General features: G+C 37.5%; 1 protein-coding gene across 1 annotated transcript; it reads left to right on the forward strand.

Moving 5' to 3' along the window:
- The first annotated feature begins 1,134 nt into the window (after window positions 1-1,134).
- Window positions 1,135-4,142, forward strand: LOC122051623 (protein NOI4-like). The gene is made up of 3 exons (XM_042612831.1): window positions 1,135-1,357; window positions 3,488-3,682; window positions 3,763-4,142. The coding sequence occupies exons 1-3, from the start codon at window positions 1,352-1,354 to the stop codon at window positions 3,802-3,804; spliced, it is 243 nt and encodes an 80-aa protein (XP_042468765.1). The 5' UTR covers window positions 1,135-1,351; the 3' UTR covers window positions 3,805-4,142.
- The last annotated feature ends 10,093 nt before the right edge of the window (window positions 4,143-14,235 follow it).

The following is a 14,235-nucleotide window of genomic DNA, read 5'->3' on the forward strand; positions in this document are numbered from 1 at the left end:
ATTATATCAATTAATTAAGTCAATCAATTGGTATGAGCTCCCAATCGATTGGTTAGGTGATAAAAGAGTTGTGCTCATTTGGATAGAAAATATACTAGATTCTTTTAAATGATATTGAATTTGAGAGTAATTATATTTCCTTTTAGTTTTTCTGTACCTATAAAAAATAAGGGTAATTAGGTAACTTGGTATCCATTATGTCTAGTTAGGGAGTTAAAACAAATATTTTTTGATTTACCTAATTATCCTTTATTTTTATAGGTATAAAAAGTTAAAAGGAGGTATACTTTTTTCTAAATTCAGCCTATTTAGTTTAAAATGTAGTATATTTTTTTTATTAAATTGTGTACGATTCTTTTTTTGTCTGATCAATTGATTGAGAATTGATACCAATCGATTAATTTATGATGAATCGATTGATCAATTGAATCAATTTAATCTAAATTAATTGATTAGTATGATTTTTAATCAATTGGTCAAGTGAAAAAAATAATTATACTTAATTATATTAAAAATATATTAGATTTTTTTAAACAGTACTAAATTTAAGAGAAGTTATATAACATAAATTATATTTCTGGTTAGGTTTTTTATATTTATAAAAAATATAAATAATTAAGTAAACTGATCTACATTATCTTTGATTAAGGAGGAAGAATAAATATTTTTGGATATGGGCACTGATGGTAGAGTTTAAATTGTGATTTACTATTGAATCAATGTTTACACTTGACGACATTGAGTGAGTCCCATCGGCCAACAGAGAATCCGACACTTAGGTGGGTTCCAGCTGGGCCTTGGCAACCAACAGACCCTCCGCTGTCCTCGCCTGCAGTAGCAATGCCAGCTGAAGTCGAGACTGGTCGCCCAATTATTCAAACTCGTTCTAGAGACGATGGGATTTGGGAGTGTTTCTTTGCTCAAGAGACAAAAACATCTGTGTCGTTTTCTGCACTCCATTTGTGATTTAGCGATCAAATGCGCAGGCAAAATGGTGCTAGTTTTTGTGCCAAAATGTTCTATGTCGCCTTTTTTTTTCCTCTGTCGTCTTGTCTTGGAACGAGCGACGACGACAGGCTGTTGCCTCAGCGCTTGCATTTGATGCCGAAGGCCGCTCCAGTTCTCTGTCCTTGCTCATGGTTGCCGAGGAAAGCAAACTTAACGGCTCCGTCTCATGATCTAACGGAACCTTGCGATTCTGTTGACACTTGGACGGCGGCAGACAGCTCATGTGCTTCTTTGCTTCATCCTATATAAATGGGCACCTCGGCCACCGCTTCCCGGCCTTGGGAGTGTTCCTTTTGCTCGCTCTGTCGATCTCAGTCGTTTGATCGCTTTGCCGGAAGAGTTGATGTCGGTAAGTGACAACTCCTCTTGCCTTGCTACCTTTGTTATTTTTTCCTGATTCGGTGATTGGTGTGTTGCTTGTTCAAGGAATATGGGATTCGGTTTGGTTGATCTCGAAGGGTTTGTCTCGTTTTGGATGACATTAATCTTGTGAAGGATCTTTTCTTGCTCTTTTCCTCTTGTCTTCCCCTTTGTTTGTTGAGTAATTGATGATCTAGGTCTTGTTCATGCGAAAATTCTGGTTTTTTTCGGCTTGCGTTTATTATTTTTTTTTTCTCGTGGTGCGTTTATTTAGTTCACTGCCGCTCGGAGCTATTCGGTATACTTTATGTGATTCGAAATCTGATGCCTTTGCTCCTTTCGACAGTCATTATGCGTTTGGCGGTCATCTTTGTAAAGTTGCAAAAGCTGCTTTCTGTTGCATCGTATATACCATACTTTTGTATATTTTGTGAATCACCATGTGAGTTTTATGTAAAATCGTTTTGTTCTGAGACAGGATTTTGAGATTAGCCTGACATGAATCTACTAGACTTTTGTTGTACAAGAGTTTCTGTTATGAAGGAACGAAGAGCCATAGCACTCGGTGCTTGTTTTTTGGACTTCATGAATGATGAGGGTTGAGTGCAAATATATTCGTTTGCTTCTAGACTTTAATTTGATTTAATTTTAATGCATATGCTTCTTTTATAAATTGATCTAAGATTTCATGTGTGTATCTTGGTCTAAATAATTTTTTTCTTGTGCCTTCTGGTATGCAATTCTGCTAATGTCTGACTATGACTATCCATTTGGTTTATTTATATTATAGTGTGTCAGTATTCAACAATCACTTATTCATGTTGTCTTAGTCTTTAGTCTTTGTTTTAATGCCATTCTGCAAATAGATGTAGTTTGCCACTTGCAATGACACATTCTCATGCAATTTTACCCTATAGTCAAGACAGAATAAATATTTTGATTTTCTATTTAAACTGTTGACTCACTGAGCCAAAATGAAGATGACTGGTCAAGAAGAGAGTACATTTCTTGTTTATATTAGATCGTCATTCGGTAAGAGTGTGTTTATATTCTCCCGATACATTTTTGTATGGCATGTTGATTATAATCTGACATGCTCTAGCATTGGCAAAGACCCCTTTTGCCCAACTTGCCTTGGCATGCTTTTAGATCTTTCCGACCATTTAAGCCATTCTGATTAGCATGAAAATCCTGTCCTACTATATCCAAACGTTAATTTGAGTTGAGAACTAAGTTGGCAAAACACCTCTTTGATGAAACAGTAAATATTTTAGTCTATGCTCACCAATAAAGCGTGTAGATAAAATATCAAGGAATTAGACTTTGAAGGATCAGGGATCTATGTAGATTTTTTTTTTTTCATGTGTTTTTAACATGCAAGTGGTATCAAATGATGTTCTAGAGCTTCTTTTGGACATTTTGAAAGTTGGTTTAGTTAAGGCTACAACTTCTATAGTGTTTTTTGGAGTTCAATTGATTCCCTGCCTGATTATTGAGCTAACCAAAATTTATAGTTAATTGAAGTTTGATCAATAACTTGCCTCCTTAATTGACCTGTCATAAAAACCAGCTATATTCTCAGTCAGCTACAGATGTTTGCTGCCTATAGAGATTCTCGAAAAGAAAACTTAATTGACGTTCTTCTGAGAACAAAGAGGTGGGTGATTCAAATGTTGGCTCAAATTGACATTCTTCAACCTTTGTTACAAAGTTTCATGTCCAAACTGTTTTCAGTTAGTTATATGGATTTTATTACATATTTAAATTTTGTGAAAATTTGCTAGTAGTAATATTTGAGATTTTTAAAATCATTTCTATCTACATTGATAAGATTCTTTTTGTTTCTCTTAGACCCTCACATCTTTAATTCTAATCCATTCTACTTGTCTGACTATATTATTTATTAGTTTTGAGTATCTTTCATATTCTTTGAAAGTGTTTTATCTCATTTTATCATCTCGTTCTCCATTTCTAGTATTTTTAACTTTCTTTAATCTTCAATTCTAAAAGCATGAGCTACATTTTTGTTTCTCTTCTAAATTTGCTGTGATAAAACATGAAGAACAACTAAATATCATCTCACTTCACTACTTACAAAAAAAGTGGTTGTAAATTCCAGGAGGAAAGAGGCAGGCCCTTGCCGAAGTTTGGCGAGTGGGATGTCAACGATCCTGCTTCCGCAGAGGGGTTCACTGTGATCTTCAACAAAGCACGTGATGAGAAGAAAACTGGTGCAAATACACATGAAACGGACTCTCCGGCTAAGGAGGATCCAAATTTTAAACCTGGAACTTATTCTTCCAGGTCACCTTCTGTAAGTATCCAATGTGCTTCAACTCCTTGTGTATGAATCCTTTGGATTAATTAGCTCTCTCTGATCTTCTATAACCCCAGAGGAAATGGTTTTGCTGCATTCAAGGATCCACAGAACCTTAGAGATGGTTGGATGCTTGTCACATAGAAGTTACGGAATCAAAATTTTTCCCTTGGTTTGTGGCATTTTCAAGTGACAGGTAGCAATAACCATCTTAACAGTGGATGTCTGATGGTTAGAGTGAGCATGGTGTGGAAGAAAGCTGGGAGAACAACGTTCTTATTCTTGTTCATGTTCATCTGTGGTAACATGAACTGATTAATGCACATTGGTCCATCCTAATTGTTCGTAGTTGGCATTTTTGTTTCAATTAAGACCTATATCGCCTTTTGTTTCGATGATGTGATTTGTTTCATTTATTGGTGAATAATGTCTGCCCTCATTTGCATTTGTTGTTTTATTGGTAGTATATGGAGTTTTTTTTTTTTTTTTGTTAATGAAGTTTCTAATTAAAAAGGAATAGACAATATCCTGATAGTCTGACTGGATATATGGTCCGGTCAAACATTTCATCTATCAGGTAAATCTAGGAGTGCTTGTTGTTTGTGATTGTCCGTTTAAAGCAATCGGCATTTTTTACTTTAGTCAGCATTTTTAGTTTTGTTATCGTATTGAGGAAAACTGTCCCGTACTATATTTTAGTTGAGATTTAAGCTTGCCTAGTTAATCGCTAGAGTGTTGATTGCCCGATCAAAGTCCGATGGTAACTTTCACATATACTTGATAGCATAGGATGATTAGGTTCATCCTATATATTTCTTAGAGCCCGTCTATTTTATGTGAAAGAAGATAAATAAATCAGTTTATAGTCAACCTAAATGCTGTGTTTACTCTCACGCGCAGATAAAGAAAGGAAAGAAATTTATGATGAAAAATTATTTTCAGAGGAAAAGAAGAGAAAGGATGAAGAAATCCTTCCTTTATATTTTTGTTTATCTTAATAAGGAAGGTGGATACATGTGATGTAATTTTATAAACAAAAAATGGTATATGCATCATTTTTTTTATACATGGTGTAATTTTGTAAGTTAAAAAAGGTACATGCGTCATCATTTTTTGGTATATGGTGTAATTTTATGAATGAAAAGGGGTACATGCGTCATTTTTTTTTCCCATCCGTTGATTTACGTCTAATTTTGAGATGATTGATTTTGGCTCCAAAATCATCCGTGGATGGATTGCGTTTATCTTCCATCTGAAAATTTCAATGAAATAAACGATGAAAATTTTCCACTACAGAAATTTTTCCTTAGTTTTATTTTCTGCTCTCCCAAATAAACAGAGCATAAGTGACCAGGAGGAGGAGGAGGAGTTTTTTTCCCTAAGGGCATGCGTCTAACTTTCACCTAAGCTTTTCTAGCAAAAATAATTACATTTACTCTAAGAGTCTTTCAAAGTTTGTCCATAAGTTATGTGAATTGAAATAAATCATAAAGTTAATTTATAACCGACCATAAAATTAATTAAGGGTAGAGGAATTTTTTAGTCCGTCTTTGAGAATTAAACTCTTATGATACGGTGCGTAAATAAGGAGTCTTATAATACCAGAAAGACAATGGTTAAAGAATGTGATAGTCAATAATCAAGGGGAGGTGTTGGTTTAGTCTCCTTTCTTCACCCTCCATATAATTCTTGGTCGGTCACAGACAGGTAGGGTCCTCAGGGCTGAGCCCTGGGCTAAGGTTTTAACTAGTTTTCGACTGACTACCTACTACTCAGGTTATCCAAGCTCAGTCTCTACATATGTCCCTGACATCGGATATCTTCCATCTTTACATTTCAGAACAAGTGCAGAAGTTTCTTATAGACGATGCTAAATTGATCTTGTCCGGAAGTTGAGTCAGACGAAGGCTGGCGAAGGTGGTGTCGGCGTTGACAGAGTGGCGACTTTGACACACCCTATATGTGTGCATCGGAAACTTGGACCCCAACATAGTACTAGAGGCCTGTGATAACGAAACCGGTGGTACTTGGGTTTTACACACACCTAGACAAGCACACGAAGTGTTAGAGACCAAAAATCAGGAAAGGGGTCCCTGATGTTGGACGTTACACTTGGCAGACGAAAGGGTTCGTCCCTTTCACTGCCGCAAACGGCAGTTTGCTGGAAACGCCAAGGAGACGAAGGGGCGTCATTTCCCCTTCGTCTTCCTTAGCCTTCTTATAAGAGGCGTCCAAGGCAATCAGAGGTGAGAAGAGAGGTTGATGCGAAGGTAATCAGCGAGTAGAGGCGTGAGGTGATCAGTGAGCAAAGAGAGAACGTCTAGGGACGAGATTTGGTTTGTGGAAGAGTCCGAGAAGGTTCCGTGTGGTGATCTTCTCGGCGACAGCAGCAGCGACGTCTCCGGCGGTTCATCGGTGACTTCATCGACCGACGTCTTTGGTTGCGGTTCTTCGGGAGATCCATGTGAGTAGTTACCGCATTATTCAATTGATTCGTTTTAGTTTTTCATGCTCTCAAAACTACCAACAATGGTATCAGAGCATGTATAGTTTTGAAAGTATGGAAATCGACGTGAAAAAGCTTGCGTTTTTTCTTCTTCTGTTGCGAAGAAGAAGATAAACAATGCAATTGAATCGATTAAACAATCGATTCAAAAAAATCGCACAGATTGCTTGATCGATTCATGAATCGATTGAAGAGGAATTAAAAAAACACGAACAGTGCATATTTTGTTGTTTGAATTGATTGAAAAGGAATTGAATCGATTCAATTCACGGCACAGTGAATGAATCGATTGAGAAATAAAAGAAAAAGTGTTTTTTTTTACGAAGCACAGTAAAATACATGCACTTGAATCGATTCATGAATCGATTCAAGAATAGGATGAACAGTGCTTCGAAGCACTGTGGAGAAAATAAAATAAAACAAAAAAAACAAAAACGTGTAGTGTAAAGTGCTTTTATGTTTTTTAATTTTTTCTTCACGAATATGAATAGTAGTTGAAGTTTTAATTAAATAATTTATTAATTAATTAAATACATAAGTAAATGTATTATTAATTAATTAATAAATATTTAATTAAATTATGGTTCAATTTATCGAAAATAGAACCCTACCAACTTAATCAATCAAACCCAGGTCTGGTTTAAATTATTAATTGATTTAGGCAGACCAATTTGATTCAATGATACCTAAAGCTGGTTTAAATCATTTGTTGGTTTAACCAGTCCGGTTTATTGAATTAATTGGGTATTCTTGATTACAGAAGTTGGGCTGATCAAATATGACCGGATTAGTTCCGTTGTGTCAAAATTTGATCAGAAACATTGGATTTGTTCTAATGAGTCAGACTTAATCCAATGGGCAATTGAACGAGTCAAACGAACCTGAGTTTGATTAATAAGTCTGTGATTGACTCAAATGAGCTTAAACGAAAACAGAACATAGGTCCAATTAGATTAGTTCTAATGAGGACAATAGATTAAGCTTAAGATTCGGATTCATGATCGACTAATCCAATGTGTCAGTCACATGAGACTCCCTAATATAAGGAAATTTATTTTTCTTAATTGCTTGTGTATAATGTATATTTTATTCTATATGTAGGAATTGAATTTGACCGATTTTGTACTGGTCAGTCGGTTTTGTACTGACATCATGTTTTTCAATTCCAGATACAAAGAACGATATACACGATGACTGGTCGCTATGAACGACAACATGAGCTGTGGGAGGAGATCAAGAAGATGGAATATGACCCGGATCACGGAGTCGGTAGGCTTATTGGTCAGCTCGATTGGTTGTTCTGGAATCTCGAGCAAGAAGGGTATCCAGTTCAGGAAATAGAAAGAAGATTTTCTCTGGTTTATTCATTATCGGAACATCTGAGGCAGATAGCATTCCAACTTTGGGATGATTCTGATGGGCACATCTCATACTCAGAGATGTGCAGACAACTACTTCATCTGCAATGGGGTCTTGATGAATCTGAAGAGGATCCAGAAATGGAGTCTGAAGATTTAGAGGAGGATCCAAATCCTGTAGAATCTGAAGATGATCCTGAAATGAACCTTGAAGAATTTGAAGAGGATCCAGAAATGGATCCTGAAGATTCTGAGGAAGATCTAGATATGGATTCCGAGGATGATCCAGAGATGGATCCTGAGGAGGACCTAGAGATGGATCCCGAAGGATCAGAGGAGGATCCTCAAGAGTGTGTAGAAGATCCAAAGATGGATATGATGGATACATCTGAGGCTGATCCACCTATCATAGAATCTGGGATGCAATTACCCACTACTCTAGCATTTATCCTAGTGGGAGTAGTGCTAGCTTATCTAGTTTATTAGTGTTCTGTTACTGTCGTTATGTACGAACAGTGTAAGCTCATTTAGTTTTTGAGTCATGTAATAATTTCTGTTGTTTTGTACGAACAGAATTATATAATAAAAGTTAAGTTATATGTTAACAAACTTGGAAATGATTAGTTCATTTCATGATATGATTAGTTCATATAAATATGATTCGTTCATATAAAATGATTTGTTCATTAGTTGGGATGTGTGCAATAAAATTGATCAATGTTGATTAGATTAGAACATACAAATGATGAGTGGAAACAATGTTATCACTTGATTTTGTAAACTAATTCTAATTTACACTGAGTCAATGATTAATTGCACATATATGAATTACACTGAAATAATAAATAATTTGTTTATTTATGTAGATCATGACAACTAAAAACATCATAGCTGAACTCAATAAGGGTGAGAAATTATATGGGGATAACTACAAAATCTGGCACCTCAAGATACAATATGTTCTTGAGGAACAAGAAGTTCTGGAGGCTGTAAACCAAATCATGGAGGAACCGGTTGATGGTTCCACAGCACAACACAGACGTGACTTTGATGCCTATAAGGTATGGAAAAGGAAGGACTCCATTGCTAAGGGTATATTGATTAGTTCAATGGTGGATGACCTGGTATTTGAGTATGAGTCATTACCATCAGCTCATGCTGTCTGGGTAGCCCTTAGAGAGAAGTACAGTGGAGTCAGTCTGAGTAAGCTCCGTCAGCTGACTATCAAGTTTGATAGTTGTAAGAAGCGCTCGAATGTTACCATGGCCCAACATCTCAGGGAGATGGGTAACATGATTCGAGAGCTGAAGACTGCAGGTTATACGTTGACCGATGAACAACAGGTTCAGGCAGTTATCCGTTCCCTTCCTGATTCTTGGGAAACGATGAAACAGAACCTGACCCATAGTGAGAGTATCAAGACTTTCACTGATGTCTCACGCCATGTGGAACTTGAGGCGGAGAGGATTGAATCCGCAAGGATTTCGGGTCAAGATTTTGTAGCTGAAGGTTCTGGTTCCAAGAATAAGAACAAGTGGTTCAAGAAAGGAAAGGGGAAAGGAAAGGAGGTTAATGTTGTTGCTGCGAAAAACCAAATCAAGAAGAAAGGAAAGAAAAATGGACAAAAACCTAGGAGCAAGTTGACCTGCTTCAATTATGGCAAGAAGGGCCATTTTGCTCGGGATTGTACTGAGCCTAAAAAGGTAAATCCATTTTTGTCTTCTTTCCACGAGCACTATGTTGCAAGTACAGTGTTGTTAGCTGATTCATATCCTTTGTGGATTGTAGATTCAGGAACAATGAACCACGTAGCTCGTGATCGAGCTACATATGTGGAGTACCGTCGGGTACCGGCTGGCAACAAATGGATATATGTAGGAAACAATGCAAGAATAGAAGTCAAAGGAATTGGCACTTGCAAGCTCAACCTACGTGGTGGAGGCACCTTGTTTCTACATGATGTCCTGTACGCTCCTGAGATTCAACGGAATCTGGTTTCCGTTATTTGTCTTCTTGATTTAGGTTACAATGTAAATTTTTATAGCCGTTGTGTGGAACTTCGAATTAACTCTGTGTTAATTGGATATGGTTATGTAATAAATGGTTTTATGGTTCTTGATGTAGAACCGAATAATAATAGTTGTTTTTCAAACATTGCTCTTACTAGTAATGCTGATGTTAATGATGAAATTTGGCATGCTAGATTGAGACATATAGGACAAGAACGAATGAATAGATTAGCTAAGGAGGGCCTATTAGGCACTCATGCTAAGATTAACTTGTCTGTATGTGAGCATTGTCTTGCTGGAAAGACGACTAGGAAACCATTTGGTAAGGCTATTAGGGCTGATTCACCATTGCAATTAATTCATTCGGATATTTATGGTCCAATGAATGTGAAGGCTAGAAATGGGAGTTCTTATTTCATTACATTTATCGATGACTTCACATGTTTTGGTCATGTGTATTTGATTTCTCACAAATCTGAAGCATTGGATTGCTTTATTCGTTACTTAAATGAAGTTGAGAATCAATTGGAACGCAAGGTTAAAACCTTGCGCACTGACCGTGGAGGAGAATATTTGTCTGATCAGTTCAAGACAATGTGTAATGAGAAAGAGATTATTAGACAGCTTACTATCCCTGGAACTCCACAGCAAAATGGGGTTGTTGAAAGAAGAAATAGAACTCTTCTTGAATTGGTTAGGTCTATGATGGCACAAGCTAATTTGCCAATCTCCTATTGGGGAGATGCATTACTAGTAGCGACCTATATACTTAACAAAGTGCCTTCAAAGTTAGTTCCATCTACCCCACATGAACATTGGATAGGCAGAAAGCCGAATCTGAGTAATCTGAGACCTTGGGGGTCAGCTGCCTACGTTCATGATAAGACTCACGAATATGGAAAACTAGGACCCAGAGGTAAGAAGTGTATCTTTATAAGGTACTCTGAGACCTCTAAGGGTTATGTTTTTATTGGTGAGCGACAAGATGGAACCATCTCTGAGATAGAGTCAAGAGATGCTACTTTTCTAGAAACTGAGTTCCCAACACGAGGTGAAGTTGATAAGACAATTCCTCTATATGAGATAGAGGAGGAGGATAATGTTCCTTTATCAACAAATCAGGAGATGCCTGAATCTAGTCAACCGAGTGGGAGTAATTTGCCACTGAATGAGTCAGTTTCTTAACAGTCTAACCTTCGAAGAAGTAGTCGCCAGATTATTCCTCGGAGAAGGTTTGATATTAAGAATGAGGCATAATGGTTCTCCCAGTTGACGATGAGGAACCTCGAACAGTTGAGGAAACTTTGAGCAGCTCAGTTAGAAAAGAATGGAAAGTTGCAATGGATGAAGAAATGGAGTCAATGAGAAAGAATCAAGTTTGAGATTTAGTCGATCTTCCTCCGGGCCGAAGGGCTATTGGGAATAAGTGGATTCTCAAAGTAAAGAGGAAAGCAGATGGATCGATTAATCGATACAAAGCTCTATTAGTTGCAAAAGGATATACCCAAAGGTATTGACTTTGAAGAGACATTCTCCCCAGTTGTGAAGTTTGTGTCAGTACGTGTCATCCTAGCTATAGTAGCACAATATGACATGGAATTACATTAGATGGATGTAAAAACAACTTTCCTTAATGGTAATCTTGACGAAGAAATCTATATGGTACAACCGGAAGGTTATGTTGCTGAAGGCCAAGAGAAAAGAGTATGTAGACTTCAGAAGTCTATATATGGGCTAAAGCAAGCGTCAAGACAATGGAACATAAGATTTAATGAAGTAATATTATCTTATGGTTTCGAAATGATCAATGAGGATCATTGTGTTTACCTAAGAAAGGAAAAAGGAAAGGTTGTCATTTTATCATTATATGTTGATGATATGCTAATAGCTGGAAGTGACATAAAGAGTGTGATAGAAGTCAAAAGTTGACTGTCATCACAATTTGACATAATAGATATGGGAGAAGCAGAGTACTTCTTAGGAGTGAAGATCGTTAGAGACCGATCAAAGAGGTTTTTGGGTTTGTCTCAAGAAGCTTATATCACTAAGATGCTACAACACTTCAATATGTCAGATTGCAACATTGAACAGACGCCTATTGCGAAAGGTACTGTCTTGAGCAAAAGTATGTATCCCAAGACTCTTGAGGAAATAGTCGAAATGAAGAAAAAATCATATGCCAGTGCTATTGGTAGTTTAATGTACACTATGTTGTGTATTCGTCCCGATATAAGCTATGCTGTTGGCTTAGTTAGTCGTTTCCAGTCAAACCCAGGATCGAGATACTGGAAAGCGGTGAAGAGGATATTCAGATATCTTAAAGGAACAGCTAATTATTGCCTCTGTTTCCAAGGATAAGATATGAGCCTAAGTGGCTACTCAGATGCAGATTGGGCAGGGGACCTTGATGACAGAAAATCCACATCTGGCTATGTCTTCTTGCTGAATGATGGCGCCATCTCATGGAATAGCAAGAAGCAAGCTTGTGTAGCCTTGTCGACAATGGAAGCTGAGTATGTGGCTTGTGCAAGAGGCTGTCTGGCTAAGAAGGTTCCTGAAGCATCTGAGGATTGCTGAGGATAGTGGGAGTCCTGTTACTGTGTACTGTGACAGTCAAGCTGCGATAGCTTTTTCCAAGGATCCCAAATACCACAGTAAAGACAAGCATATAGAAATTAAGTATAATTTTGTAAGGGATATTGTTGACAAGAAAAAGATTATTCTTGAGTACATCCCTACACGAAATATGCTTGTTGATCCTTTTACTAAGCCATTGACTAAAGAGTCATTTCATGGGCATATGAAGTCTTTGGGACTTCGAAGAATGTAACAATTGTAAAGACATTTTGATAAATGAAAAATTCCATGATCTATTCAGTGTATATGTCTTAGTTACATTCGAATAAAAGTCTCGATAAGAATGTTGGCAGATTGGGATTGGTCCACTCACATGGACAATCATCTCTATTTGTTAAGTACGAATAGAGGTAAGACCGTTGCTTATGGGACAACTTTTGTAGCTATGAATAGAGACATACCCATAAGTTAAGGTCGCCTTGATATTTGTGTCAAGATGAGATCATTTGTGTAATGATTGGAGTAAATGCACCCACCATTTACTGAATCTGCTTGAAGCCAGATTAGAATTCATATGTTGAATTCAGGATTAGACATTGGGAATGTCTAGATCGAAATCTGTACGATGTTAAAATTGGGAAAAACATGCGCTCTTTTTTGTAAAGAGAATAACATCGTAGCATGTGATTCATACCACATGTGCTATGGCGACAAGAAGGGTTGTAGGAGAATGGATCCCTGCTTCTCTACTATGTGAGACCCTTGAGATTATAAGTTAATCTCGATTTTACTCTAAGTGACTATTTAACTATCTACTTGAAGTTCTGATTAGTGTATGCTACTTTAGCATGTTTCCTATTGGCTATGGATGATTCGGTCTATGGAGCATAACTAGGAAAACAACTGATTAGAATGAATGGATTCTACCTAAAAAGGAAGATTAAGATTGATTTACATCTGCGACATTTATTCACTGGTACCGGTTATATTTTTAGTTCAGTACATAAAATGTAATTGTGAATAATTTGTTTGATTGGAGGTGTTGAACATGCTCTTGACATATGGTCAATATGAGGGATTAGAGATGTTCATGATGATGTAAATAATTTAATCTGGGGTAAAGGCAAGCCATTTATGTCTATGATTCGTTCTATGGACATTTATGTCTCTGATTTTTTCTATGGAGCAGCTAAGTAAGGTGTGACAATCTTCTTAGCAATTGAATGCTCACTGTGCTTGCTGTCGCACGAACCATTTTTCCTAATGTATGGAATGGATGTTCTGATCTGGTCTTCGTGACTTGATTCTCATAAAGTCTATGTGACTTATTTGGTCTTTGTGACTAAATTTTGCTCTGGTCTTCGTGACTTGATCCTCATAAAGTCTTTGTGACTTATTTGGTCTTTGTGACTAATTTCGCTCTGGTCTTCGTGACTTGATCACCTTGTAGTCTATGTGACTGACATGGTCTATGTGACCATATGGATTGACTTGGACGAGTGGGAGATGTTGGGCGTTACACTTGGCAGACGAAAGGGTTCGTCCCTTTCGCTGCCGCAAACGGCAGTTTGCTGGAAACGCCAAGGAGATAAAGGGGCGTCATTTTCCCTTTGTCTTCCTCAGCCTTCTTATAAGAGGCGTCCAAGGCAATCAGAGGTGAGAAGAGAGGTTGATGCGAAGGTAATCAGCGAGTAGAGCCGTGAGGTGATCAGTGAGCAAAGAGAGAACGTCTAGGGACGGGATTTGGTTTGTGGAAGAGTCCGAGAAGGTTCCGTGTGGTGATCTTCTCGGCGACAGCAACAGCGACGTCTCCGGCGGTTCATCGGCGACTTCATCGACCGACGTCTTTGGTTGCGGTTCTTCGGGAGATCCATGTGAGTAGTTACCACATTATTCAATTGATTCGTTTTAGTTTTTCATGCTCTCAAAACTGCCAACACCTGACGCAGGTCATCTGAACATATCTTCAGCAGTTCCTTTTTCTTCCGTCCTTCATACACTATTTCGTCGGAAAAAGAACCTGACTTGAGCGTCAGAGGGTCTGCGCTAAGGACCCCTTCCCTGGATTTTGGTCTTTAACGCTTTGTGTACTTGTTTGGG

Source organism: Zingiber officinale, chromosome 3A (genome assembly GCF_018446385.1).
Source record: "Zingiber officinale cultivar Zhangliang chromosome 3A, Zo_v1.1, whole genome shotgun sequence".
Classification (NCBI taxonomy): domain Eukaryota; kingdom Viridiplantae; phylum Streptophyta; class Magnoliopsida; order Zingiberales; family Zingiberaceae; genus Zingiber; species Zingiber officinale.

Excerpts from the sequence above, each read along its gene's own strand:
- LOC122051623 (XM_042612831.1), top strand. Across the intron at positions 3,683-3,762 it reads ATTCTTCCAGGTCACCTTCT|AGGAAATGGTTTTGCTGCAT; the intron begins GTAAGTATCCAA and ends CTATAACCCCAG.